Source organism: Galendromus occidentalis, unplaced genomic scaffold (assembly GCF_000255335.2).
Source record: "Galendromus occidentalis unplaced genomic scaffold, Mocc_1.1 scf7180000077128, whole genome shotgun sequence".
In the NCBI taxonomy this organism is placed as follows: Eukaryota; Metazoa; Arthropoda; class Arachnida; order Mesostigmata; family Phytoseiidae; genus Galendromus; species Galendromus occidentalis.
This window is the reverse complement of record NW_003805116.1, coordinates 493,348-518,915: the sequence shown is the minus strand read 5'-3', so window position 1 is coordinate 518,915 and position 25,568 is coordinate 493,348. Positions and strand designations below refer to the sequence as shown.

The 25,568-nt window shown below is 51.9% G+C and overlaps 1 protein-coding gene across 1 annotated transcript in view; it reads right to left on the bottom strand.

Moving 5' to 3' along the window:
* LUBEL (Linear Ubiquitin E3 ligase) overlaps positions 1–25,568 on the bottom strand; it is a 31,572-nt gene that overhangs the window by 2,499 nt on the left and 3,505 nt on the right. The window contains exons 5-31 of the mRNA XM_029110878.1: positions 25,049–25,064; positions 22,794–22,867; positions 22,483–22,670; positions 22,094–22,318; positions 21,665–21,824; positions 21,410–21,561; positions 20,575–21,324; positions 20,268–20,425; positions 19,125–19,245; positions 18,885–19,058; positions 18,543–18,727; positions 17,348–17,497; positions 16,965–17,225; positions 16,566–16,637; positions 15,903–16,094; positions 13,052–15,827; positions 12,657–12,812; positions 12,096–12,223; positions 11,030–11,126; positions 10,771–10,871; positions 9,782–9,955; positions 9,453–9,551; positions 9,098–9,187; positions 8,314–8,547; positions 8,095–8,208; positions 7,809–7,960; positions 6,865–7,030 (exon numbers count right to left, since the gene is read on the bottom strand). Of these exons, the coding sequence (XP_028966711.1) occupies positions 6,865–7,030; positions 7,809–7,960; positions 8,095–8,208; positions 8,314–8,547; positions 9,098–9,187; positions 9,453–9,551; positions 9,782–9,955; positions 10,771–10,871; positions 11,030–11,126; positions 12,096–12,223; positions 12,657–12,812; positions 13,052–15,827; positions 15,903–16,094; positions 16,566–16,637; positions 16,965–17,225; positions 17,348–17,497; positions 18,543–18,727; positions 18,885–19,058; positions 19,125–19,245; positions 20,268–20,425; positions 20,575–21,324; positions 21,410–21,561; positions 21,665–21,824; positions 22,094–22,318; positions 22,483–22,670; positions 22,794–22,867; positions 25,049–25,064 (7,165 nt within the window). The remainder of the gene's footprint in view (positions 1–6,864; positions 7,031–7,808; positions 7,961–8,094; positions 8,209–8,313; positions 8,548–9,097; positions 9,188–9,452; positions 9,552–9,781; positions 9,956–10,770; positions 10,872–11,029; positions 11,127–12,095; positions 12,224–12,656; positions 12,813–13,051; positions 15,828–15,902; positions 16,095–16,565; positions 16,638–16,964; positions 17,226–17,347; positions 17,498–18,542; positions 18,728–18,884; positions 19,059–19,124; positions 19,246–20,267; positions 20,426–20,574; positions 21,325–21,409; positions 21,562–21,664; positions 21,825–22,093; positions 22,319–22,482; positions 22,671–22,793; positions 22,868–25,048; positions 25,065–25,568) is intronic.

Below are 25,568 nucleotides of genomic sequence, written 5' to 3'. Positions count from 1 at the left end.
CATCCACTTTTTTGTTCAATTACATAGAAGTCAGCCTTCGCCAGCAGACGAGTTCGTTGACAATTGTCGAACACGGTTGCGGATCGGAATAGGCGGCGAGGGGCAGGATAGAGACCGGAGAGGAAGTTTGTGATTTGAAATCAGTGGCGAATGCTCCCACTAATTGCGGGTTAGAAGCCAAAGGCGTGAGGAGCCTCGACGACTTTGAGTGACGATAGCCTCGCATACCTCGATTTATTTATAATTTCCTATGACACGTCTCCGATGGAAGCCCCCGCACAATAAAAAGGCGATAATCTCGCGGCGCCGATGACGTTTCTGAAACTGGCGGATATATGTCTCTCATCGGCATGAGCTTAAATGCCATATTGTCGGAAGAGAGCGGTAGAACGAGACTTGGACGCGCATCCGTTTCTGAAACTGATGAGACCGCGAGCACGAGTTGGACGGATATCCAGATTTTTTGAGTTTGTTCGCACGAAAAAAATCCATCCGACATGTATCCGATCACCACCTGTGTCCTCCAGCAATCAGTCAGCGTTCTGTACGTTGGGAGCCGATATGCTGAAGAGAAATCATTCAGCGAATGTCGACTTGATTTGAAATTCGATTCCGAGAGCAGGTACTACGATCGAGGGTTTAATCAACATCTTGACTAAAAGATTCAACGATTCGCCACACGCGTAGGTGGCGGACTGGCCATGTGATATAAGAGCGTACGCCTCGTTCTGAGCAGATCCTCAATTCTTATTCGTTGGTAGGAGGTTTTTCTCCGAGGATTCCAGGAAATTCCCAACTCGGACGGTATTCAATTTAGCGTTTGGTATGATGTCCAACGACGACGACGCGAAAATTGTGATGGTTTTTTTTTGGCTAGATTTACGGCTCACGCGTTCCCCTCCAGAACCACTGCTCAATAGTTTCTTGTCGAATTCTGTCACGATCAGGGTTTGCTGCTAAACTTTTTTAGTCAATATCGGCAGAGTGTGAACAACAGCGACGATGACGATTCGAGTTGAGTTTCAGGAGGAGTTTTCTAGTTTGTGTCCGCACGGTCCGTATGGCTCGAATCGTGATGGAGTGCTTAATAATGTATCCTATCCACTTCATCCCAATGAAAGCATGAGTCGATGGAGCGATAGGAACGGATACCTGGATTGAGAGATCGACGACTAGATGGATGGTGTATGGATCGAATTCTGCTCACTTAGATAAAGTTGAAACAAACATCAACGGGAACGCACAGATGGTTGATTTTCGACTGCCGATTCCTCCGGAGCGACCGGAAGCAAAACTCCTTGAATAATTCCTAACTCATCCCTCTGCCTGCATCTAAGGCTTTGCGCATCGGAATGCTCACAAGATTCACCCCTCTGAGCGTCTCGTGAGAACTTCGACGGATTCTACCTTCTTCTGATACATGCAACCAATTCGCTCCGATATCCGAGGAGAGCCGATCCTATCGACTCATATTTTCCCGGAGAGTGAAGTCTGGCGGGGAGTCATCGAAACGAGGCCGAATTTCCAGAGAGCGATCCAGTCTCCAACATGAGTGTCGTGAATTCCGATGGTGCCCAGTGACCACCGGACTCGACTTGAGGAAGCTTCATTGTCAAAGGATTCCCCAAGCATCGACATGGACTCGATAGGACGAAATATCGTTTTTTCCGCGGTCGCTCCCTAACGTTGCGTCGTTGAGACAGGCTGAGCATTTTCTGAGTGATCTGGGCCCGACAGGTGCATTTTCCAGTCTCTCTGGAGCATCGATAATCCAGAGACGGACTTAAGCGGCACAAGTCGTGATTTCTGTGTGGGAATACCCTTGAATTCCTGTCAGAACTTGAGTCGCGTACGCGTCGATCGGTGATATGTAGGTACTCGATTCCCAAACTACTCAGGAAACTTCGCGTTGACAGAGCGCAGATGGGGTCTCGGAATTCCACCACCACAAATGGTCTCACAGTCAAATGAAGGCTCATATGACTTCTTGCCTGTTTCATGGCTAAACCTGCTCCGTGATCCTTCTCGCGCATGTCGCTGGAGCACCTGGTATTCCATGTTAATTGACCCCGGTCTCTGCTCAACTCAATGTATCACATATTCCTGGGTCGGCGCGTTAGGCTCGTTGATGTGATCCCAGTCTTGTCCTTTTCGCCTTCCGCGAGTACTAAGGAGCTAATTCGTCTGAATGCTCGTCGCCTGTGCTGAGTGACTGACAACTCTGGTGCAAAGCTGATTTTACCATTGGGCTCAGCTCGCGGATGAGCGGCACGCGCAACATGTGTTCCGACGGGACTGTAAATACTTGCGAGCAGTTAAGGGAATGGGAACACTCGATCCGAGGTCAGCATTTCAATAGATTTGATCGGAGATTGATGCGAATCCACGGTGTGCCCTCTCGCTGTACGAGGAGCGACGCCGACGTGCTGGTCGACAGGGCTATCCAAGGCACGACAAGCGGTTTGCGAGTTTTTCAGATTTGCTCAGCGATGTGATTCTACGAAATTATCGAGGCGCTTCGGAAAGTGAGCCTCGACTGAATCGCAAGCCGATCGCAAGTCGACTCCGTAGGACAAGTTCTCTGAGAAAGTGTTCTCTCGTGGGTTCTCCGTGTGACGCAGGCGGGCCGCGACACGCAGATGCTCCAGCTGGGCCCCCGATTATTCTGAGTCGCGCCCGTCTTCATTCATAGGCTCCTCGCGAGACAGGACTCGCTTCGCGACGTCGCAAATATCCCCAAAAACATCGGCGATGATTTTGAGATCTCCGGCCCGAGAGCCCAGACAAAAAGAGTAAAATCAGATCCTTTTGGTTTTTCCGGCTCGACGACATATAGCGCACGCCCCGACGAAAACATAAAGTCGTGGATGGTGATTCAGATCCTATCTGAATCGTCATCCGCAGCGCGAATCGGCAGAACGAATCGGAAAAGTTGGAGTGAGTTTTTTTTCATTTCCATTCCAGGTCAGCATAGTCAGTCTGCTTCGGCTGCTGAGACAAATGTGTAATGAATGCGGATGAATGGTTTGAGTCACGCAAGAAAATATTATATATGTAGTCGATCTGGATCCTGTTTGTGTGTAAAGCTTTGTGATTCTTCGCGGCAACTCGTCCCGGCATACGCTCACTCGCTGGCTCGCTCAACCGTCCGCAAGGGTGCTGCACATATGATAGTAATCATTGTAAGCCGCAAGTAGGCCTTTCCACCGTCCGAGGTTCATCGATTCCTCTCGGAGAGGTTTCAAAACTCCCGAAAAACGCAGGCACGTGGATATCTAAGTGGAGGGTAGAATCAATATTCTGGGACGCAGACCTCTCAGGGCAGCTTCACTTCCGAGCTCGACAAGAGCGACAGTTTACAGCTTTCGGTAGGATGTTAGGGCCCCCGAGAACATTGGAATTCGCAGGGATCGGTATGGGGTATCGTGTAAGCTTCGGTGTCCCAAATAGATCCTGCATCTCTAGATGCTAAGGTGACTTCCCCCAGGGACATCGGCATGACATTTGAATTCACTCGAAAAACCCTTCCCGAAGAGCCAATTCCCTCGCCGACGGTGCCTCTATAGAGATGCCCATAGTAGCTCGGCTGGAAGGGGAAAACTGATGGACAAAAGAATGCTGAAGACCCGAGAAGAAATTTCGGACTACGACTCGAGATAGGGTCGGGTGGAGGGAGAACGAGGTACGCTGACGATTTTTCCCGTGGAAAGGAATGCCTAATCTACCTATTTTGATATCCGCGATAAATCCGTTCTCGGATGCAACGCAAGTCGGTCCTATATTGCGACCTGAGTCGAAGCCTGCAAGTCGAACGTCAGAAGGCCGGAGAGGTCTATTCGATTAATTGATTGCTAGACAGACTGACAGCACAGCTCTTGTGTCGATACGGAACCGGAGGAACGGTGAGACAAGGCCATTGTATTGCGGGGGGGAGGATTGCCCGTCACTGACTTATAAATTCCTATCGGTGAGCTAGCGAGGGGAAAACCCTCGCGAATACACCTTCCTCCCGTCTATCTCGACAACCGACTAGCCACGCAAGAGTAAAACGCCGATCAGCTCAGCGGATGCTCGGAGACGATGCTCGTGGTATTCTGATGGGTCGGCTGGACCCATCGGTTGCTGGGATTGCTACTGGTTCAGTAAAGTGCTCTAGATGGTACAAGCGAGCAAGGGAGCGGGCGCTTTCTAGTGACTCTGTCGGTCCGCGTGACGGTATGGCTGTCTATCTAGCTAGCTAGCTGGGTATTCAACCGTTCGTTCGTCTATCTGTTTGTCCATGCGTTTGTCCGTTCTAACATCCCTCCATCCATCCATCCATCGACCGACCTGGCTGCCTGCCCTCCCACCCGCTACCGGCGCGCAAGAGCACCAGCGAGGACGACAACAACACATAGCAGCGGTAAGCCAGCAGGCAGTGCGCTCGGTTCAGTGAACGCCCAAGCGGCGAAGAAGAGCGACGTATTCCGTGCGATGAGCGCGCTAGGAAAGCTAGCCTCTCCGCCACCACCAGCATTACCACCATTACCACCGCTGGCAACACCAATACCACCCGCTACCGCTTTGCTTTCTAACAGTGGCACCGGCAGAAAACAACGGCCACCGACCGACTGACTGACTGACTGGAAGAGTGGGTGAGCGGCCAAAGAATGCCTCGTCGCTGGTCATCCCAAACTGGCTTGCTCATTCACTCACTCAGTGAGTGCTGGACGCTCGATCGGTCGGTCCGTTTGTCCGCCAGTCGCTTCGCTGCCGACCGGTAGTCTGTCATCAATAAGGCGTGGGTGCTACTACCGTTGCGTTAGGGGTTTCCCGTTCTCCTCTTCCAACAGCGTAACTTCCAGGCTGAGCAACACACGTGGCGGCACGCCATCCACGCCAATCAGAGGGAGCGATGAACGGATGGATGGAAGATGCGAGGGAGCGGAAAAACGGACGGACTGACGACATACCGACCGACCGGGCGACTAGCGGATCGGTGGATGAGAGGGTGGATAGATAGATACGTAGATAGATGGACGAAGGATGAGTGAAGGAGCGAGCGTGATCTGAATAAGAAGCGGCGGGGGCTACGACGCTAGCGGGGAGAATGTAGAGCCAATTCACTGGATCATTCATTCTTCGAGTCGCTATGGATAAGCTGTGGATCGTCTCGTTCTGATTAAGCATTCGACTCGGTCGGACACGAATAGTCTTCATGCCCTGGCTCAGCTGATCGATCTACGTATTCTGTTCCGGAATAAGGGCGATCCTCAATAGAGTTCTCGAGCCTCCCTCTCGCTTTGATCGTGAGAGCTCTGGAATGGGGAGGGGAGCCTGTGGAGTGCACCAGAGCCGCGGTCACTGATTCGCGGTTTTTGATGGCCCTCTTCACAAGAATCGTCATCTGCCGTGCGAAAAGGCAGTTGAATCCGATATTTTCGTGCTGGAGCTGCACTGAAGCTCCGCGCTAACCGCGACTCTAATGAATCTTCCACTAAGGGAAATGATCCGAGTCTGAGTGCGATGGGTGCACGAGCAAAGGTTCCTTACACTCGATAGGGAACGTGGAGACTCAGAAGGAGCCGTCTCGATACTTCAGGCAGGGTCACAGAATTGAAACCTAAATATGATCATACGTGTTTGCTCAATGCCATCTGAGGACTGGTTTGTTTTTCTGGCCTAGTTATGCCGACCCGGAGAAATCGCCAGGATGTGATACTCGGAACATACAGAAAGTCGCGCATCATTTGTCGTCGACATCTGCCGAATTCGAATTAGGTCGCTTTCAGTGGAAAAAAGACGTTTTTGGTTCGAGGCGCCAAGGGAATATTCTCCTCGACTGAGAGAACTTGCGTGTCCCATTTGAGTACGCTGGCCTTGTCAATATGCTGATCCTTGATCATTAGCAAGTCCCGAGTCGAATGAACATCCGACAAATTATGCTTAGAACGTTCATGGGAGGCGTTGCGTGTGATCGGGCCTTCTCGTTAAAACTGTCGCGTTGGCCGAGGATGGCACGGCGACCGCGGCGGAGAAAGAATCTAAATGGCCACATCTGAGGGCATGGACTGTGCGGGGGAGGTGGGTTTGACGAACTTCCTCCTCCAGAACGCGATCCGAGTCCAGCTCGCCTTCCGAGGTTGCCTAGAAGAGAAGCCCCCAGCGGACCGAGGTATATCTAAGTTCCTCGAGATAGAGTCGACACCGCAAGATTTTTAGAGAGACCTTTTTGGATGCCCCTCGGTTTGTTCTTCCTCGACGGAACTCCGAATCACGATCGAACGTGGACAGCATCAGCCGTCCCAGACTCGGGTCAGATTCGGGTACAGCGAGGCATATTTGAGGGAATGCACTGCGAAGCCCCTCGCTGCCGATCCAAGGGTGTACTCATGTACTCTCCTCGAATACACTTGAGTTCTCGATTACCGGCTGCGAGCGGCTCGATCGAGCTTGACGAGACATTCGCCTCGGGGTTACCAGTGCTAGGGTACCTCTCAACCATGGTAGCGTTGCGGGGGAACTCCTGTCTCCGACAAGATTCTTTTCAACACTTCATTCCCATCGGGGTTCCCCGAGTCACGGGCGTTGATTTGTGACATTGATGTCATGTATGGCTGTCACCACGTCGATTCCTCTACCGTAAAATAGTGGACTATCATGAGAGATCCCCCAGCCTCCGTGGAGGCTTCTCACAATTCCGGGTTAATTCCTGCCAAGGCTGACAACGAACGACGGAAGAACTTCGATCGAGACAGACCCCGGAGAATGCTCCTAGTGAAGCGTATGACACCAGAGCACAAGGAGCCGGTCATCTCGGGTCCATTCAGGGGAAGCTCTCTCTCAGGACGACATCTAAAGAAACCTAATGAATAATTCACAAACCTTCCTCAATACGTCTTTGTAGACTGCGTCTGTGAGCTGATACTTCGAGGGCAGCCGCATATTAGCTCGTCGGATGCAGAGCTCGAGCTCCTCGCTCTCGAGAATCGGCACGGGATCAACTTTGTGGCGGAAAATCAAACTCCCTAAATGTTCAACGTAGTGTTTCCTGGAACGAATAGAAAATTATTTCCACCGGGCATTTCCCTTTGAAATAAATATCTATGCAAAGGAGCCTGGGAATCCTCATGTCTCGATCTCCCCGAGGGCTCCTGGCACTCCGAAATTCCCCCAGAACGACCCAATGCGTTGCAAATAGAATGTCGAGAACAACGGGACTAGACGGAACGCTAATATGACGAACTAACAGGTTTCGCTGAAGGTCCGAACGACTCTGATGACAATGCTAAACAAAGCGAGTATTTTGTCTCCAGACCAAGTGACCCTGGGGCCTAATGTGGGCACGGTTGTTGACTTTCGATTCTCCACGGAGCCAGTGTGCTCCCATTCTCGTCTCCAACTTGACCATCCCGCCAGAGGGGCGTTGATCGAATCTAGGTCGACAAACTTATTTCGTCCTCAACCGTTCGAATCATCCGATTAGGCTCATGGTCAGCGAATGGGTTCTGTCTGTCTCGTCTAAGGCTCGCCGTTCGCGAATGGCCATAAGATTTGAATTAGTCTCCAATTTTTCCGCACTTCAGCAGAGTGAGTCGTAGCTCGATCAATGTGCGGAGGCGGTGCGGCGGCTCCACCGAGTCTGGGTCAAAATGATGCCCTACGTATGGTAGCTCATAGAGCGAGGATATCCCGATTCCTTGGAAAGACAAATGACCGACCGGATTCGCTCCCGCTCTCCTCTCAAAGAAGGGGATCAGGAGTCGTTATGCGATGCTCACCATGCAACGTCCACGTATCGTCTTGGAAAAAGCGTTCTTTCGACTTACTTGCAGAGACCCGCCATGTTCGGTTCGATTTGGCGTCCGCAAATGTCGTCTCGGTACCCACCGAAGGCGGACTCCTTCGTTTCAGGTACTTGGCATTGGTTTTGCTTCTCCTGGCCAGATGTAAGATCCTGGCATATTGCAACGCCGGCGTCCTGAAGTCGAGAAGTTCCCGTTTATCAGACTCTCGAGAGCGAGCGAGCGGGATCTCATCGGGAAGTTCAATCATTGGAGCTCGAATCCCGATGAGTGTTTTCTCGACGCAAATAAATAGTGAGCAAAAACTCACTCTGAGTAGGACCTCCAGCTTCTTATACTCCTTGTCTCGGAGGTAGAAGAGACAATTTCGAGGATGATGAGCGTGGAGACCCATGCGCTTGCAGTTGACCGAAAAGCCGCATTTCTTAGGAAGAGGATGATGATTTGTCAGGGAGACTTTAACGGGCACCTATGCGATATTGCTTCGACGACGAGCCAATGGGAGGAATCGAGGAAGATCAGAACTAACCTCTCCGTTCTTGAAGGGCCGATTGCACCCGGAGCAGAAATCAAAACCGCATTGAACGCATTTGAAGTGCATGCAGCCACCGCGGCTCAACGCATAACGGAACTTGCATTCCGGACATTGAATTCCATTTTCCTCAAAATATCTCTCTAAACCGATCTCGGCGGAGTCCGGTTCGTATCGCGAGATCCATCGGTCGAATTCCTCGCAGGAAAGCGTCTGATGCTCCTTGCGCCACTAGTCGATAGTACACAAACTCAGACTCTGGCCGGTCAGCTCATGCCGTTGTTACGATAAATTACATTTCCCACCCTTCGATTATTAAAGACTGTTTTTCGATCTGAGCTAAGCTCATGGACTGCAAGACTTTTCTCCGAGTCTGCTCTGTTTCCCTTCCCCCCACCCCTCCCGCCACGGATAGATTTATTGCCGGGTCAGATACCGGCCGTCTACCTTCACAACCAGACGAGCGAGCGATCAATGATTGCCCGAGGTCAGTCCTCGTCTCTCTCCCGATCCTAATATTTCGTCCACCTAATTCGGCTGCGAACCTCGTTTGAGAAAAACTAGAGTTTCCCGTCGAATCGTGAGGTCTCTTGTGCTCTTGTTCGATACTTGACCTAATAATTTGAGACGAGGAAATCCACCCTGACAATTGAAGATTCACTTCATTCAATCGGCCAGGCCCATGAAGATGCGAGTTGTGGGGGAAGCGACTGCTCATCCTACTCGCTAGCGCTCATGACGATACTCGCTCGAACATTTGGTTTTGGAGTTTTGTACTCACAATTTTCTTACAGTCTGCGCAGGAGATCTTCTTGCAGTCTGGGCAGGTGACCGCTTTCTGCTGAGCCACGGTAATGAATCCCGACGAGCACTGGAACAGGCTCCTAATTATTTCTCGCTTGTTGCGAAGGTTCAGCCTCGGACTCTCATCAAAAGTAAGCAACTCGATTATCCCAGAAAGCGGATTCTCTCTAATACGGGAAATTCACTAGCATGCGAGATTCGCGCTCGAGATTGCATCACACGATCCTTTCCCGCCATGTGGATGAATAAGATTGACTATCGGAGTTTTGTGGCGAACGAAAAATTCGCTTTGCATGAATTGAATCGCGGCCTGTGTCATAATTATTAATAACCTGCGGACACCATCGGAAGTTCGGGTCCTTCATGAGTGCGCGTTCCACGAGCTTCTTCTGGAAGAGGTCGAAGGTTTCCTTGTCGACCAGATCCTTCAGCTGGAACCAGAATACTTCCTTGAACACAAGTTCGTAATGTATCGTCAGCAATGGAACATTCTTCCAGCGGTCAGCCATGCGAGTTTCGCATGCGCCTCCTGGACGATCTCGCGTCCGAAGTCTTCATGCGTTGAGTGGACGTCGCCAGTTGGAATCTTCAGGTCATCGATATTAGAGTTCCGAATCGATCATGTCCGTACTGGACCGAGAATTTTTGTCCGAAACCTCACCAGAACGGACATGTTGCTGAAATAGTTTTGCTCGATCTTCTCGTCGGAGAGATCAGGCTCATTGCAGAAGGGACAGCGTAATTCCCCAACGTTTCGATCCCGGATTTGGATCGTGAAGTATGTCCGGAGGCATTCTTGACACGCTACGTGTGCACAATGGAGAAGAGCTATCATCTGGAACGATAGTCGGAATGATTAGAGAGTCCGGCCTCGAGGATTTTCCTATGAACACCTCCCCGATCCTGCTTGCAGGCGTCGGATGCCCTCAGGAGGATGGAAAGTATCCACAACGACGGGGAACCCCATGGATACGGCCGCGGAAGCCATGCTCTAGGCTTCCCCGTCTCCTCGCCCGCCCCAGGGAGTTTCATGTCCTCGAAGCGAAGGCCGGAGCCGCTGAGCTTAGCGTTCTTTTCCAGTCGGAATCGCCGAGAGCCGTTCCGCCGTCTAGGATCTCCTTGTTGCAACAAGTCCCATCTCCGAGTCATAGTCCGGATGCGTTACTTACGAGGCCAGCGAGAGAGATACGGCACCGGGCGTCATCGATCCAAGGGTACAGCCGTGCATTGTCGCATGAATGGGAGGAGCCGCACCCCGCTGATTAACTCAGTACAAAGGCTTATCGATTGTGTTGCGACCCAGTTGTCGTTACGAACTGAACGGCTGGTGGAGCCGTTATGACAGCGGCTAGAGTCTCCTCACCATCATCATTAATGTTAACGAGGTTTAGCCAGCCGCTACCGACCGTCCTCGCTCCGAGGCTCCATAAAATGTTTCGTTCAGAAAACCTCCAATTCAGCGAGGTATGTTCTCTTTTCCGACGATGGCTGGCATTAATGTCGACAGAACATTCACATTGAATTCCCGCGCCGTCTCCGCTCGTCAGTCGGGACGACATTCACGGTCGGAACCCGTGGCAGGGTTGTGGTGTCGCCTTACCAAAACTTCGAGGGATTTTTCCATGCGAGCAATCCGCTGGGAAAACTCACTTGACTCATCGGGTACGTCCCGTAGCATATGTTGCATTCTTGCTGCAGAAATAAAACTGCCTGATACACGCTGTCGGTGTTGGCTGACGCTAGGATCGCATCTGGAAATTCGCGGAATCGCCTCAATTAAATATTGCCCAGCTACCACCGAGTTCGATCGAATCCATCGATTCCGGAACGCGCCAGTCGACCCCGCACGGGTCCCAGATCTTGGAAGCCGAAATTTTGGGACGAAACGGTAATGATGAACTTTTTTTACCTTCTTCATCGAAATTCATATCGACGAGTTCGGCCACCATCTGCGCCTGGACGATACTCTCGACGCGGCCAGCCGCGACGAGATTGATCGCTTTTTCCTGAGAGGAATGAAAATGGAGAATCTCTTATTCTTTCGGGTTTCTTTCCGACTTCTTGAGAAGCTAGTCGTGTTCGGAGCTGTTGGTTCTGCTTAAAGGGATTAGGTGCCAGACCATCATATGCGCCAGGATCACGGAGCTGAGGAAAGTTTGCTTCGCCCTCGGCTTCCTCGGCCGGGGCCGAATACCAGAAGTAGTTGGACTTTGCAAGGGATTCTGACTCCTCTACAACAAACGCAGGAACGAGTTCTCCAAGACCGGATCGAATGAAGAGTAACGAACGTTAGCTTTCGACGTGTCACGCACACTCGTTGAGCGCTAATACGTGGTCGTGACGATAGCAGACGGCTGACTAATGTAGCCCCCATCAGATAATTTGATTACGGCCATTCACGTGCCTCGCATGTCTAGAATCTCGTATGATTCTCCATGCTCGCGCACCAAGTTCCAGGCACGCTTGCTTCCACCTAGGAGGTCGAGCTCGAGAAAGTTCTTTCCTCTTTTGCTCTCTCGAGATTTCCCCCCGAGCCGCTGCTCCGCGGATCGGTTGCACTTGGTCTTCTGAATGATTCGAGTTCGACTCTCCTACAAGGACTTTCACTCGGACGCTCGTTGTGTCATGAGCGCACAGAAGGGTCGATCGGAGTCCCGGCACGGAGGAGCGATATTTTCATTCAGATTTCTGTTTGCTCTCTTTTTGAAGTTTGACGATCCTCAATGAGATATTTGTTGAGAGTGTTCGTGCGCGACAGAAAAACTGCCGGGGGACGTTTTCGGGAACGTTCAGCCTCAACGCCGCTCTATTCATCAAAAACGCATCTCGACTGAGAATACATTGTTAATGCATTCTCGGAGTCGGAGGGAGATTCCCTGATGGGGATTCCAATCGTTCGAATATTCAAGAGGAATGATTTCAGCGGAAGACGATATTCCCCCTTGAAGTCTCGGAGCTCATAGCTCGCGACTCACATTGAACTGTTTCTGTTTGTGTTGAGCGAAGGGGCGCTGCCCTGACGTTTGCTGCAATTTGGACGCGTCTGCAATTTTCTTTTTCGGCGGTGGTCGGCTCCGCTGCTTGGCGACCATTCCCAGGATCGCTGCAAAGGTGATGCGGTGTAAACAAACGATTCCCCACCGACGCAAGTCGAGCTCAGAATGGATGAGTCTACAATTACCCTCGCAGCCCGTACATTCGACGAGCGATGTTCAATTTCCCGAGCGACCCATTTTCTTATTCCGAAATGAAGAATTATTCGAACGATCAATTCGACGAGGGAATAACACGCCGGGTATTGCGCGTCGGCTTCGGGCTCTTCGCGGACACGAGAGACGGAAGTCGCTGAGGAACGTGCCTCCGCCCGAGTGCTCCTCGAGTGTATCTCTGCCCCGAGTGCTTTATTCTTCACACATTCTTTCTGTCTCATTCCGTCAAGGAAACTGCTCCTTCGCGTATAACTTCCCCGCACGCCCACGTGCTCCTGACCTGCACGAAGAGAGAAGCTCGTTCAGACAACTTTGCGAATGACTAACCTTTTGTGAGCTCCTGACCCGGAACTCGGAGAGATTTCTCGAGGCTGTTCTGGGGCTTAATTATGATGACGTCCCCGTCGGATGAGCGGCCGAAACCGTCTCCTCGATCCACGACCACGATTGTGCTCCTTCGTCTGATCGACGGTCGGCGATACACTAGAATAATTAATTGGCTCGTTTTGATTGCGAAAAGATCCCTCCCGCTCCTCGGAAATAACCATTCGAAGCCGTGTCTTCGATCATGAATCCCGAGGGAGCCGTTCCTCGATTTTCCAGGAGGGATGGTAGTGATTCCGAGCTCCGGCTTCGATGTGGGGCCGGGAGTGCAAAGAGGTCGATAATCGAGTGATCGCGAGCAGAGTAAGTTGCTCGCGACCGAACTTAGTGAAACTCACCGACATGGCGTGACGCAACCTTTTGAGGCTTCCCACCGAGTCTTGCTAGGTCCTCGAGTGATCGTCTGATAGCTTTCATCATCGCTGTCTGGTTTCCCAGATTACCTGAAGCGGAGAAACTTCCTCGCCGATTGTGTAATTCCGTATCCTCGTCTGAAATATCGGAATAGTCGTCGGAGTTGTGTACGTGTTGCTCGGTTCCGTCGAGTGTAGGCGTATCCGTGATCCCGATAAAACCTTCCGTTATTCTGTCTTCTGCGGTTTTCGATTTCGAAAGGAGTTTCTTCTTCTTTTTGAGAGGCTTCGATTTGCTCGGGAATTGTTCGGTGTCGATCGGGGGCGTCGGCTCTTTTTGATCGAGGGGAACTTGGCCGTCGGACTCGCCGACGCTCTTTCGTAGCTTCCCACCGACATCCATCTGGAGTTCGGTTCGTTCCCCGCCGATCGACTCGTTGTCGGAGAGTGGATCGCTCACGTCATTCTGCTCCTGACGGACCCCTTTCGCCCGGAGCTCATCTTCCGTCGCCGAAAAAGATACCATGTCTTCCATCCGATCGCCGGCGCTGGCTGCGGACTCCCCGTCTCCTGCTCCGTGTGATCCGGGCTGCCCGTCTTCTGATACATTCCCACCGTATGCATTTGGCTCTTCCGCGAAATCCTCTCCTCCTCCCGCGTAGCCTCGTCCCGCGACCTGTGGACCGTTCCGGGCGTCTCCTTGGGCATCGTCCTGAGCTCCGCTACCGTCTCCGATTTCGGTGGCTCGATCCTCCATCTCGTCCTCGGAAATTCGACTCGGCTCAAAATCGCGGCTCCCATCCGCATCCGCCTCGGCCGACGTCGATTTTTCCCGAATGCCGAAGCTGATCGTCACAGTTTCCGAGAGGAATCGACCGTCAGCAGTTTGTGATTTCAAGTCCTCGATGAATTTATCTGTTGGTGAAGACGCCGCAGATCGGTCCACCTCATCCGGTTTAAGAAGTTCCGAAACCCTCGAGTGGATGCCGGTCTCCAGTATTCGATGACCGGGGTTATCTGCTTGGGGCAGAGTGGGTCCCATCCGCGAGAATTCTCGCGGAAGATCCGCCTCTTGGTGATCAGAACCATGGCTCGGATTATCGGATCTCGGATGACTCGGACCGAAAACAACAACGATTTCGGGAGCGTCCTCGTCAGTTGCTGGCTCGGTCCCTGGCTCGGTTCCTGGCTCGGTTCCTGGCTCGGTTCCCGGCTCGGTCCCAATCGAGAGCATTTCTCCATCTTGAGGCGCTCGAACCTCCTCGCTCCCGGTATCCCCCCCTCGGAGTTCGTGTCCCGTATCCGGTCGAGACGATCTCCGCAATTTCGTGTGCCCCGGATTATCGGAAATTGGTTGCGTAGGTCCGAAAACGAGAGGTATGTTTTCATCGGCGACTCTCGCGGTAGCTTCCGGGTTTCCGGGGAGGACTTCGGCGTGGCCAGGAATAATTTCAGCGACGGCAGCTGATTGCTCCGCACTATCATCAGGCTCAGACGCTTCACAGAACATTTCGGAGTGGCTTGCCTCGATTGGGGGGCTCTGCGGAGCATCGAGGAACTCCTCAGCGGCTTCGAACTCTTCCTCGCTCTCATCTGATTCTCGTGCTGGCTGCTCCAACGGGAAACAGGACGGCATGATGGTCACCGGAGGCTCATGTACCGTGGCGATAGCGAGCTCTACTTCTGAGTAATCTCTCTCGTCGGTACTCGCGCCGCTCCCGATGGCTCCATCTGTCGCACGACCCCCGACGATCGCCGAGGTTTCCGCTTCAGACTGTGGGACCCTCGCCGGGCCTGACGGTTTCTCTCCAGTTTCTCGACGGGTCGGATCCCCCATTTGGGTGGCCTCGGAACTCACGGCGATACCCGACGATTTCCGCCTCTGGGGTGCTTTCCTCGAACGGCTTTCGTCAACCGATTCAAAGCCGCTGCGCCGATCTGTCCCTTTCGGCTTGGAGGCCGTTCTGGTTTTCGGTTTCACAGCAGGAACATCTTCTACCCTTTCGGCTTCGGCCCCAGGCCGGTCCTTCTCCCCGTGTGACTCGGGTTCGTTGCGATCTCTGTTTTCTCCTTTCCGACAGCTCGAGTTGGGACCTTGCTTCTTACGTTTCTGTTGACCTGGATCTTTCGGAGCGGTTTCTTCGTCGCTGAAAACCTGCTGACGCTCTTTTTTCAAAGTTGTCTCAATGACGCTCAGAATCGAGTTCAGACCGGTTTGAAGTTTTTGTTCGATGACATTCTCCAAATCCATTGGGTTCGGACTCGCAGACGATCCCGCGGACGAAACGGATGATCCCGGCGGTCGGATCTGCTTATCCAAGTATCCTGTCTCAGCGATCATTGCGCCTTCGTGATGGTGTCTTGCGTGGGCTACCCGCTCCTTGTATTTCTTGTAGCGCGAGTCTTCTTTTTTCTGCATTTGACGCTTCTTCATGAGCTTGTCGAGTTTTTGCAGTTGCTGGTCGGGCCCAGCTAAAAAGTCCAGGCTTTCCTGGCTGGAGGAAATCGCCGACGTTCCGCTGCTGGAAACAGATTTGCTGGTTTCCAGCCATAACGCTATTTTTTCCTCAGGGGCCACGGTGCTTTCGCTCGGACTCCGGTTGAGAGCTTCCGCACCAGCCGAGTACATTCTCATGAGGAAGGCATTCATTGTGGAATTGCTCAATTGGGCCAGAGCTTGATCGGCATTGCCCTGTGAGCTTCTCAGCGCCTGTAGAATATCGTCGGCCTTGAAAGGTCCCTTGCCATTGATCAACTGGAACTGCAAAGGAGGAATGCCCGCCAGTCAATCTCGGCTCAGGCCGCAGGAATATTCTCCAGGTCGGCAGCTCCTTACCGTTGATTGTCTCCGCTCTACAGCGTCGAGAACCGAGCTCCAAATATTCCCTGATTGTCGCCTCAGAGCTGCCTGAGCTTCTAAAACGCTGAGTTGTCCGACATTCTTCAAATTGTTCTCTGCCACGTAAGAATTCGACAGATGGATCACGGTTTCGATCATATGGGCCCAGTTCGTTTTCAGCCAAAGAACCTGTAAAATGGCCAGTTTGATTGCCTGCCGAAGTTTCAGAGGGGAATCGATTCGTGATTCCAAGACGTAAAAGAAGTACAGTCTCGTCCCCGGCAAGAAGAATTGTGGAGTGGGAAGGAATCCTATAAATAGAGCGTCCCCCCGCCATTGGGCTTTTCTCCCTACGGATTCCTTCCGCTTGAGTTATCAATCGGCGGAGACCTAGAGCGGGTTGCGGGGAGGGATGCGAAAGAAAAAAGTAAGCAGAAAAACTTGGCGCAAATCGAGCTCCTCCACACGAAAGTACGCTCGCGTTTTTCAAGAGCGCCATCCAAGCCGAAGAGCAATCATCTCTCGCAATGTTTGAAGTCACTCCGAATGGAACCCCAAGCTCTAAATATGCGCATATTTATGACTGAGAGTCCATCCCCTTGTTCTCCGGCGGTCGGGAAAGTTCACTTTCGAGTGTCTTGAGTTCCGCGCGAGACTCACAGGATTCGCGTCTCCACAAAGAGCTCGGGCAACTTGAACATCTTCGGCAGTGTATCCAGCCGTCTCGCCCTCCTGCAATCGATGATAAACTCGTGAAGCTCCCTGGCACCGTATCGTCGGGGAAAGAGGTGCGGGGAGCAAGAAAGCGGCATTCGTGCATATTACATCATAAATCGGAGAATTTCTATGAGAGCAGCGCGAGATTTCACCACCAAGGCTCCAGAGGAAAGGCACGACTTGGTTCCCACGGCTCGAGTCCCTCCGACGAGTAAGTCTCGACCATCCATAGTCTCACTGAACTAATATTTTTCTCGCCCCCTATCGTTCGATCTCCATCGGCTTCGGGAACTATCCCCCTTGACTATCGAAATAGTGCTCCCGATACATTTGATTCCCTACCTTGATGGCGCTCATGAGCTTCAGAGCATTCTCCTTCTCAAGTTCTCGACGCTGCTCTTCGACCAAGTCGGCAACGCTCTTGTGCGGATGTGTTCCCGCGCTTTGGGAATCAGATAGATCTTGGGAATTCCTTGCAGGCCTATGATGCTCCTTGCTCTGTTCCGGGTGATTTTGTTGGGGTCTGAGACTCTCCTCGTTGACAAGGGTCTCGTCCTCGGATTCTTGAGTGGCATCGCTTTGAGCTGAAGTGGTGTGCGGAATCTGTCCGAGCGAAAGAAGGAATTCAAAACTCCCCTCGAAATCTCGTAGTTCCCTGTCATCGTCCGAGAGGCGAGAAACGTGTGATTTTTAATTATAGTTCGTCTATGTGTGGAAGAGCTCACCGGCTCCGGATCTTGACGTCTCTTAATGGGTTTACTCTTTTTCGAACTGATTTTCTCCTGCTCTCGACTGGCCCCGCTCGAACATGAGTCCACGGAGCAGTCTCGCTGATCGCGGCTTGTCGGGATCTCTGGCTGCGCTCTCCGACTTGACTGAAAACAAAAATAAAATCCTCTGATCACCTGAGTCGGGTGTCTGGGTTACTCGCAAATAGGGGTGCGGGCGTGCTCTCGTATCGGTTAGACGGGTCCCCATTCGAAATTTTCCAGAAAATTGCCCTCCAAGCTCGAAGTCAGGCTTTCAGAGATGCGGGGTTCTCTCCAGAGCCAGCTCGAGATCGACGAAAATAATGGGAGGAGGATGGCAGATTGAGGAGGACGGAGTTATTTCGAGATAATTTTCAACGAATATGCAATTCTCAACTTGGATGCGAGGGATCGCTGTGAGCTCCGTAGATGCAGGGAAAGTTCCATCCGAGTAAGCAACAGGTTGTTGCTATTCACCGGAGTGAGAGCGATCGACTTTCGCAAGTCTGGTCTTGAAGGAAACCCTCGATCGAGTTCAAGTATCTCCAAGTTCGAAACTTAACTCTTGAGATACACTATAAGTCTTCGGTGTAGAGAAAAAACGAGAAAGGTTTCGCAGTCGACTGCTCGCTCAGACAATAAACAATCGGCCCTTAGTTCACTTCGTCGGAGGATGTCGAGCTCAGCAAGGAGCTTGATCGGGCTTCTCGACTCGTTATAGGCTCTTTCCTTTCTCGACACGGAGGCTTTTGGAGGAACAAGTCCATTCGGATAATAATGGATAGTGTCGGTAACTCTTTCCTCATTGTCAGTCTCTCATTGAGTCTATGACGCCCCTATGGCCCTCCATCTGTATAGTTTTCCGAAAGGGGAGCTCCGATGACCGGAAATTTCCGCATCAAGCATCAATGATGAAGGATGAGTCGCGAAATCCGAAGTCAAATCCGCGACTCCGAAATCAAAATGAGGAGTATCTACGCGGAGGTGCGCAGCAGAATGACGACTAGTCCACGGGGGATTATACATCGGGTTTATTTGCTCGAAAAGCATTTTTTCCGTCTCGTTCATCGCTCACGACTCACAAGCGCCCATATATCCGATCGTCCGGCTCCGGTACGGAGGTTCACATGGCCCATTTCACGGTTCGCGAGTATTTCCCAATGGGACCTACCTCAATTGAAGACGCCACGGAGGATCTCGAGGAAGACGGTGACGTTTCGCCGCGAGTTTTCAATGAACTCTTTCGCGGTCCGGGTTGGGTTTGCGTCGTCTCGAACTTCGAGCGAGCCTGATTGATGGACGAAAGAGCTTTCGGGGTCCCGTTTGAGTCGACCATCATCCGACGGTAAGGTCCCACTGGAAAAGCCGTTCCGTTCGAGACGCGCGGACGTCGAGAAAATCCGAGAAGAACATCCAGAGAGAAGGAGCGCGAAGTTATTCGCTCAATAGAAATTCGTTCCGACAGGCATGCGGGCTTATCATGTCCGATACCGAACATGTAGGAGAGACTTACCCACGGTCGGCGACTTTTCCTTGTTCTGTAGGATTTTCCTCTCAAATCTCGACGCTAAGCTCTTCGTCGTCAACGATTCATCTCCCCCTCGGCCCGACTCGGTGTCTGACTCGCTTTCGGCTTCGGATGTAAACTCGACCGTCTCATACGTGTCGTGGGGATTTCCATTTAAGTCTGTGAAGGGGCAACGTCGGAAATTCCTTGGATATCGAGGCTTCTGGGCTATCTCCATTGACAAACGTGCCATGTTAAGGGAAGCCTGCCCCGTACCATTCGGCTCCGCAGTTCCATCTTGGGCGGATTCTAGCCTCGCGTTCTCTGCCGCGATTCGTCTCTCGTTCTCCAGCCGCCTTCTGAGCTCCTGCATGAGGCGAACTCTCGTTAAAGACCTCGCCTCGAAGGTCGAAACGAGAAATTCGTTAGTTCAAAGCAGCATGTCTGAGATGAGCAATTGGTTAGTCTTCGGTCCCTCGGATGCCCTGCGACTAGGCCACTAATCATTCATCATCACTTGACAGCCGGATTTTCCAAGGACAGCGGGAATGTTGCACAAAGGAAACGCATATCTCTAGGCGATGCGAATTTGAGAGCTCACATACATCTCTGCAGCTTAGCCGACCATGCCGCGGGGAACAATCTCCTCCAGACATGCGACTCGTCAAGGGGTTTCATTCACGAGCTCTTTGAGAATTCCGAGGAGGCGCTCTCCGCCCATAATTCCAGCGGGACAGTAAGCTTTGGGACAACGCTGTTCCGTGCGATAAGTAATCATCGCTCGCGGAAGTCATGGGAAGGTGGCGGGGACGCGGATCCTCTGTTCGAATTTTTCCGGCGAGAACCATCTCTGGAACTTCTGAGATTTCTTCTCGATGACCCCCCCCCGTCCGTCGTGACAGATCGACACGGAAAAATTTCGGCAGCCAAACCTCAAAATGCATCGCGAGAAACTGCTAACTATCGATTCGCGGAGGGAGGGAGACCGACTTCAAGTCAACGGAGCCTCCGAGATGTTAGAGATCGCGCAAAGTTCCCCTAGCGTGGGTTGATTCTCGGGAGTAGTTTGGGAATGGCAAGACTGAAAGAGCTTCTGTTGTGCAGAGGTCAGTCATTGTCTCGCAGGCTCCATCCAGCCGATAATTTTTCCTGCTTTTGCTCCATTCATCAACTGCACGGCCCGGACAATTTTTCCCGCATGCCTCGTTGGATACCAGTACGCGTCGCGAGCACCTGCCCACAGAAAGTCATGCAAAACGTCGCAAAGCATATTTTTTCCTCCTGTATACGCACAGTTCCCGCTTGGACCTGCGGGAAATCTCATTTCTATCTAATACAAGAAATCTCCTGATGTTTTAACAGCTGAAAATTCCTCGCTGTCTGTAGTACCTCTTCGACCGCTCGTTGCTGCTTGACGAATTCGTAATCGAAACCGTCGACTCCCCTCGATGCTTTCCGGCCGTCCTTCGCCGAATCCGGGGCGCTTCCTCTGCGTGTGCTTTCAGATGAGTTTTTCTTCCCCTCAGCGGCTCTGCTGGGACATTTCACTGGAAGAGCAGCCAAGCCATGGAAGATCAGATTGATTACACCAGTCCCCGTGAGGGACGTGGGGGACGCGCTCGATGAAAGAAAAATCGAGATTCTTCTACCCTCGAGAATCGACTGTTGACACGCTGTCCCTGCGTGCCGGACCTACCTTCCGGCGTAGGTGTATTTTTCTGGGAAAGGGTCTTCTGGCCGTCTGGGAGATCGGTCTGCTGGTTCTCTGGCACGGTATCTTCGAAAGAAGTCTTACAGCACACTTCGCAAACGCGGCTGCCAGCTCGGTTGATGAGAGTACAGTGGATACACGTCCACGGTTTGGATGGACTCCAACGGATTCGCGGAGGACTTCTTTCCTTACTTCGAAATTCGAGCGTGTCGGGAATTTCCTGAACGCGAGCCTTCACTTCCGCCGACTTGAATGCGTCGCTCTCGTCTATTTTTAGATCTGAGGCTCTATCGATTTGTCCCCGCGCGGAGTTTCTCGGAATACTGGATTGCTGAACCGTCCGACGGTGTCTGGGAGGCGACATGGGAGCCCTCGACATTTTTTCGAACTCATCCCGAGCGCTCTGTTCGTAAGAGGACTTCCGGAGGAAGTTTTTCGCAGGTGGGAGAGGAAGCTCGGTGTCGTCATCGTCGGCAGCGGCAGAAGCACCGTTGCGGTTTTCCATGAACGACGCGGGATCGACGTACTCGTCCTCATGGATCTCGAGTGGGGAACCACGTCTCTCGAACCGCCGTGGAGGCTGAATTTCACTCGAACGATGCTGTCTGACCTCATCAAACTCTTCCGCGTCGGATGCGCCGTGAGAACGCGCTCTCGAGAAGCCGTCGGAGCGAGCTCGCCGATTTTCATGGATCGCGGCGCTGCTCCTGCTGTTCCGCAAACCGAGTTGTCCTGCTGCAATTGTTTGTCATCCGTAAGACAAACCGCCGAACCCAGACGAGAAAACCGGTCCATTCCGCCTCCTTCCGACAACCCTCACCTTGTCGAGCTTGATCCCGGTCGTTAGAATGCGTTCGGGGAACCTGACGAAAATCAGACCGCGAACGTGACCTCGGTACGAAATCGAGGTCGGAATCCGATGTCTCCGTTTCGGGCCTGGCGCTGCGTTGTTTATTCCGGTTTTGGTAGTACCTTCAAGGGATTAACGATTCGATGACATTCCCGGAGTTTCTCATCGACTCGAAGGATCTCATTTGGGCTCTCTACGCTCTTGGACTCCATTCACGACTCTCACCATATGGCTCGATTTGCATCCATATTGGACAAATTCGCTTGACTCCGACAAGCGTGAGGATTCGCTTTGACTCCCAGAGCATCCACGCTCTGATCCGAGCCCCACTGGCTGCCGGCAGCGCTGCCACAAAAATACGGAGGCATGCCAGGATATCCGAACGCTGAAAATCAATTTCCAGGAATGCCATCGGCTCCCAGGGCTCTGACGAATGTTTGCTCCTTCCCGCACTCGCTCGAATTATACGCCCGTTCCAGGAGGATAGAGTATTACATGGACAGACACAAAGGGGAATGTACCCACTGAATAATCGCGGATCGTTGGGAAGGGGGGTTCGGCTAGATTCCTTTGGAGCCCCGATGCGAGGACATCTGGGCTCTTGAGGCTTTTGCGGCTCTCTAATTGGATCGAATCTCTGGAGAGACTACGTACCTTGTGGTGGCACATAAGGATATGCCATGTTATTCCACTGGTTGGCTGCGAAGCTTTGACAACGTCTCATGGAGGCTGCGTTCGCTGCCGCAGCCGCTGCGGCAGCCGCCTTCACGCTCGAACTTTGAGGATTTCTCATAGGCCGCCTGGATGTCGATTCTGAATCCGTGTCCCTCCCTTCGCCCTCAGCTGATGAATTGAGGTTCGAGAACGAGCCCGTTGAACCTTGGAAGGACAATTTCCGTGACCTCACCTCGGAACGCTCACTCATTCATCCCTCGGAATCAACAGCAGTGGCTCACGCGGCGGAAAAATCCATTTGTGAGAGGAAGGAAGAAAGACGCCGCATCCACGAACAAAAACTCAGTAGTTCCGGAAGCTTCGCTCACCAGCATAGCCCCAAGGCTGTGGCATCATTCGCGGATCATTGAGATAAGACAAACTTCCGTAAGGTACGGGAACAGCACCGAAAGGAGCCCCGAAAGCCGGCATGAAGGGTCCGCCAATATATTGAGGATAAGCCTGCGGTGACATCCTAGAAAGATCCATCATGGATTGATGGCGGTTCATCGGCGCCCTAGGAGCACAGGAACAAGTATTAGAACGGTCTCTTGAGCGAGACCCCACGAGCGGGCCGAATAGACGCTCGGTCGTTTTGGTATCGATATTGTTCCGGACGTAATTCAAGCTCGAGACGTACATTCGGTCGGGATACATCCGATTCACCTGAAGGTTGCTACTGATGTCTCTCTCGCTTTCCCAATCGGATATGTCCTGGAGAAGAGCACGCGAATGAAACATGAGCTCGAGGTCGCTTATCGGTTAGCGGTGACGAGTTAGCCCTCCGCTCGACTTCATCGTGGACAGAAATCTCTCAAGGACGTGTTCACGAATGAACAACAGTGTGTCCAAGGGGGAAGTTCCGTTTTCAAAGTCTATTTCCATCGTGACGGTCGATGGAGATTCATTTTTTACAGCGCCCAAAAGTTCGAAGGAGAAAAATAACACAGCCCGACAGCCAAAATCTATCAGAGAAGTGGATACTCATTTTAGGGTAAATCGGGGTCCCTGATCACGAATCCGGCGTCAGAAAATTCGAAAAGGCTCTAGTTTTCGAGTTTCAACGGATATACCGAAAAAAAAAATTTAGAGCAGGTTTGGCTACGAGCCAAACCGATGTTTGCGTAGAACTACGTCGATTCGTTTGAAGGTACAAAATAACTATAAGCGAACGATGGCTGAAGTTCTTCGAATAATTTCTAGGTCGACGCGCTAGCAGAAAAAAAGAGAATTCGGAAGTCCCGAGACCTGGGATATCCGCTTTGATTCTCTCCAGAAATCTAAGAAAGTTCCTTAACCGGTTCAAACTGGTTAGAAATGCGGGTCAATTGTGTCGATTCGGAAGGTTCACTGTCCTGGAAGTTCGCTCTCCGAGGCGTTCGTCAACCGTGAGCCCACTGTGGTGGGCCGCTCCTTCCAGTTTCTCGAATGACGGAGGTACGCCGACCGCTGCTTCTGTAGAGTGGATATGTGGCCTCGTGGTCGCTAGATTCTTCCCTCCATCGCCGGTCGTTCCTCGTGATGACCTTTCACGTAGAGCGTAGTCGGTGTTGGACTCCTTTTCACTTCATGACTCAGAGACCGACCCGCCACTCGGTCCTGGTCTCTCTTACATTCGCGTCGCGGTCAGTGGACGAGGGGGATCGTATGCAACCGATCCGATTGTCTATGGCGAGATGATCCGACGATGCTCGATTACCGTAAATCCCCTAACAGCAGCCACCCTCCAATGGAAACCCCTCTCTAATAAAGGCCCCCCTGCCGGACCTTTTGGGAAAATAAAAGCACCCCTCCATAAGGAGCCTCTCTTCAATAGAGGCTCCCCTCCAATAGGAGCCCCTCTCTACTAGGAGACCCCGCACTGCCGGAGTCGGCCGAGGACAAGCTGACGTGATAGAATCTGGACTGCGACGGCCAAGGATTTCCACCCAGACCGGGAACACGCTCTCCCCCAGAAATTCATCATCAATTCCCCGGAGCAGGATTTCTCTTGGAATGTTAGAAACCCCCCTCCAATAGTAGCCCCTCTCCAATAGAAGCCCCTCGCCGGAGGTATTTGAAAAAACGGGGAGGTAGTAGCGAGCTATTACCGTATGTTCGCGTGAAAACGTCTCTCGCGTATTGCTTGAAGCTGGCGGTAGGTGATCTAACTTTCTGTGTTTTTTAGACTATGAAGATGATGAGACTTATGAGCGGAAGAAATACGGATCCTGCATATAGGCGGAATATTTGATGTTTCCACACTCTGAAACAATTACCGCACAGCTTGAAAAGCGTGGTATCCTCGTCCTCGAAATGGCCCCGAAACATCGCCGAACTAGGATTCACTGTTTTAAGATGGCGGAAAAACCAGAGGCGATTACGGACGTCGCGTTTATGCCCGGACTCGTTGTCAAGGAATATATTTTTGAATCGCTGTGTCCGCTGTTTCTATCCGTAAACCGTATCCCTCAAACATTCGGCACCTCCATCGAAATTCGCAGCATCATTTCTGAGGACACTCAGCTCATTTTTACCATCGCTGTCTTGACGGATGAAATGTACCGATTTTTGCTGACTCACATTGCCATCTTCAGGCATCAAACTCAGCGCACCAAGATCTCCAGTGATGGCCTCTAGTGACTGGGTAATTGCACGACGACGAGCACGAGTTTCTCGTGCTCTTTCCGTCGATGTTTTCGGCCGTTTCGCAACTGCTTCTGACCGCCCCATATTTTCGGCTACCCCTGCTTTCCGCTTTTCTCGCATGATCGTTCTTGTCTTCGGTCTCATGGCTAACACCAAGAAATGAACCCTTCTTCGGAGACTCAGCTGCACACTTCGTTATAATCTATCGAATCTCGGCGAAACCTCCGTTTACAATTTCGGTCGGACGAATTAAGCTCAACTCAGAACCCTGTTCGAGATCCTTCTCCGATCAGGATCCTAAATGCAGGGAACTTATTTGATACGCGGTCTGAAAATAGATGAAGAAAACCTGCATAGCTGCAGCGGTTTCTCCACCAGAGAAAGGGATAGGTATCCCTACGAGCTAGATTATTCCCCGGACAAACAGTCTTGAGTCACTTACACTTCATGTACTCACCGATATACATCAGAACCCTACTCCTTTCAGCTGCTTGAGCCGACCATTCTCCCCTTATTCTAGAAAACAATCATTCATAGTGCTCAAGAGAGGTTTTCGAGGGTCGACAGAAATCGTCCAATGGAACCTCCTTCTCAGTTCAGTTCCGGACGAAAATTGATCGGGACAATGTCCCGTAAAGCAATCTTTCGACCCAATCCTCGTGATAATCCGATGCCTACCAGCGGAGATTCAGCCCCGCAAAAGCGGGGTAGATTTCGCTGCATGGAGGACGAAGTTTCTTTGACCGGCTACTAGAGACATTTTAAAAACGTTTCACGTCAAAACTAG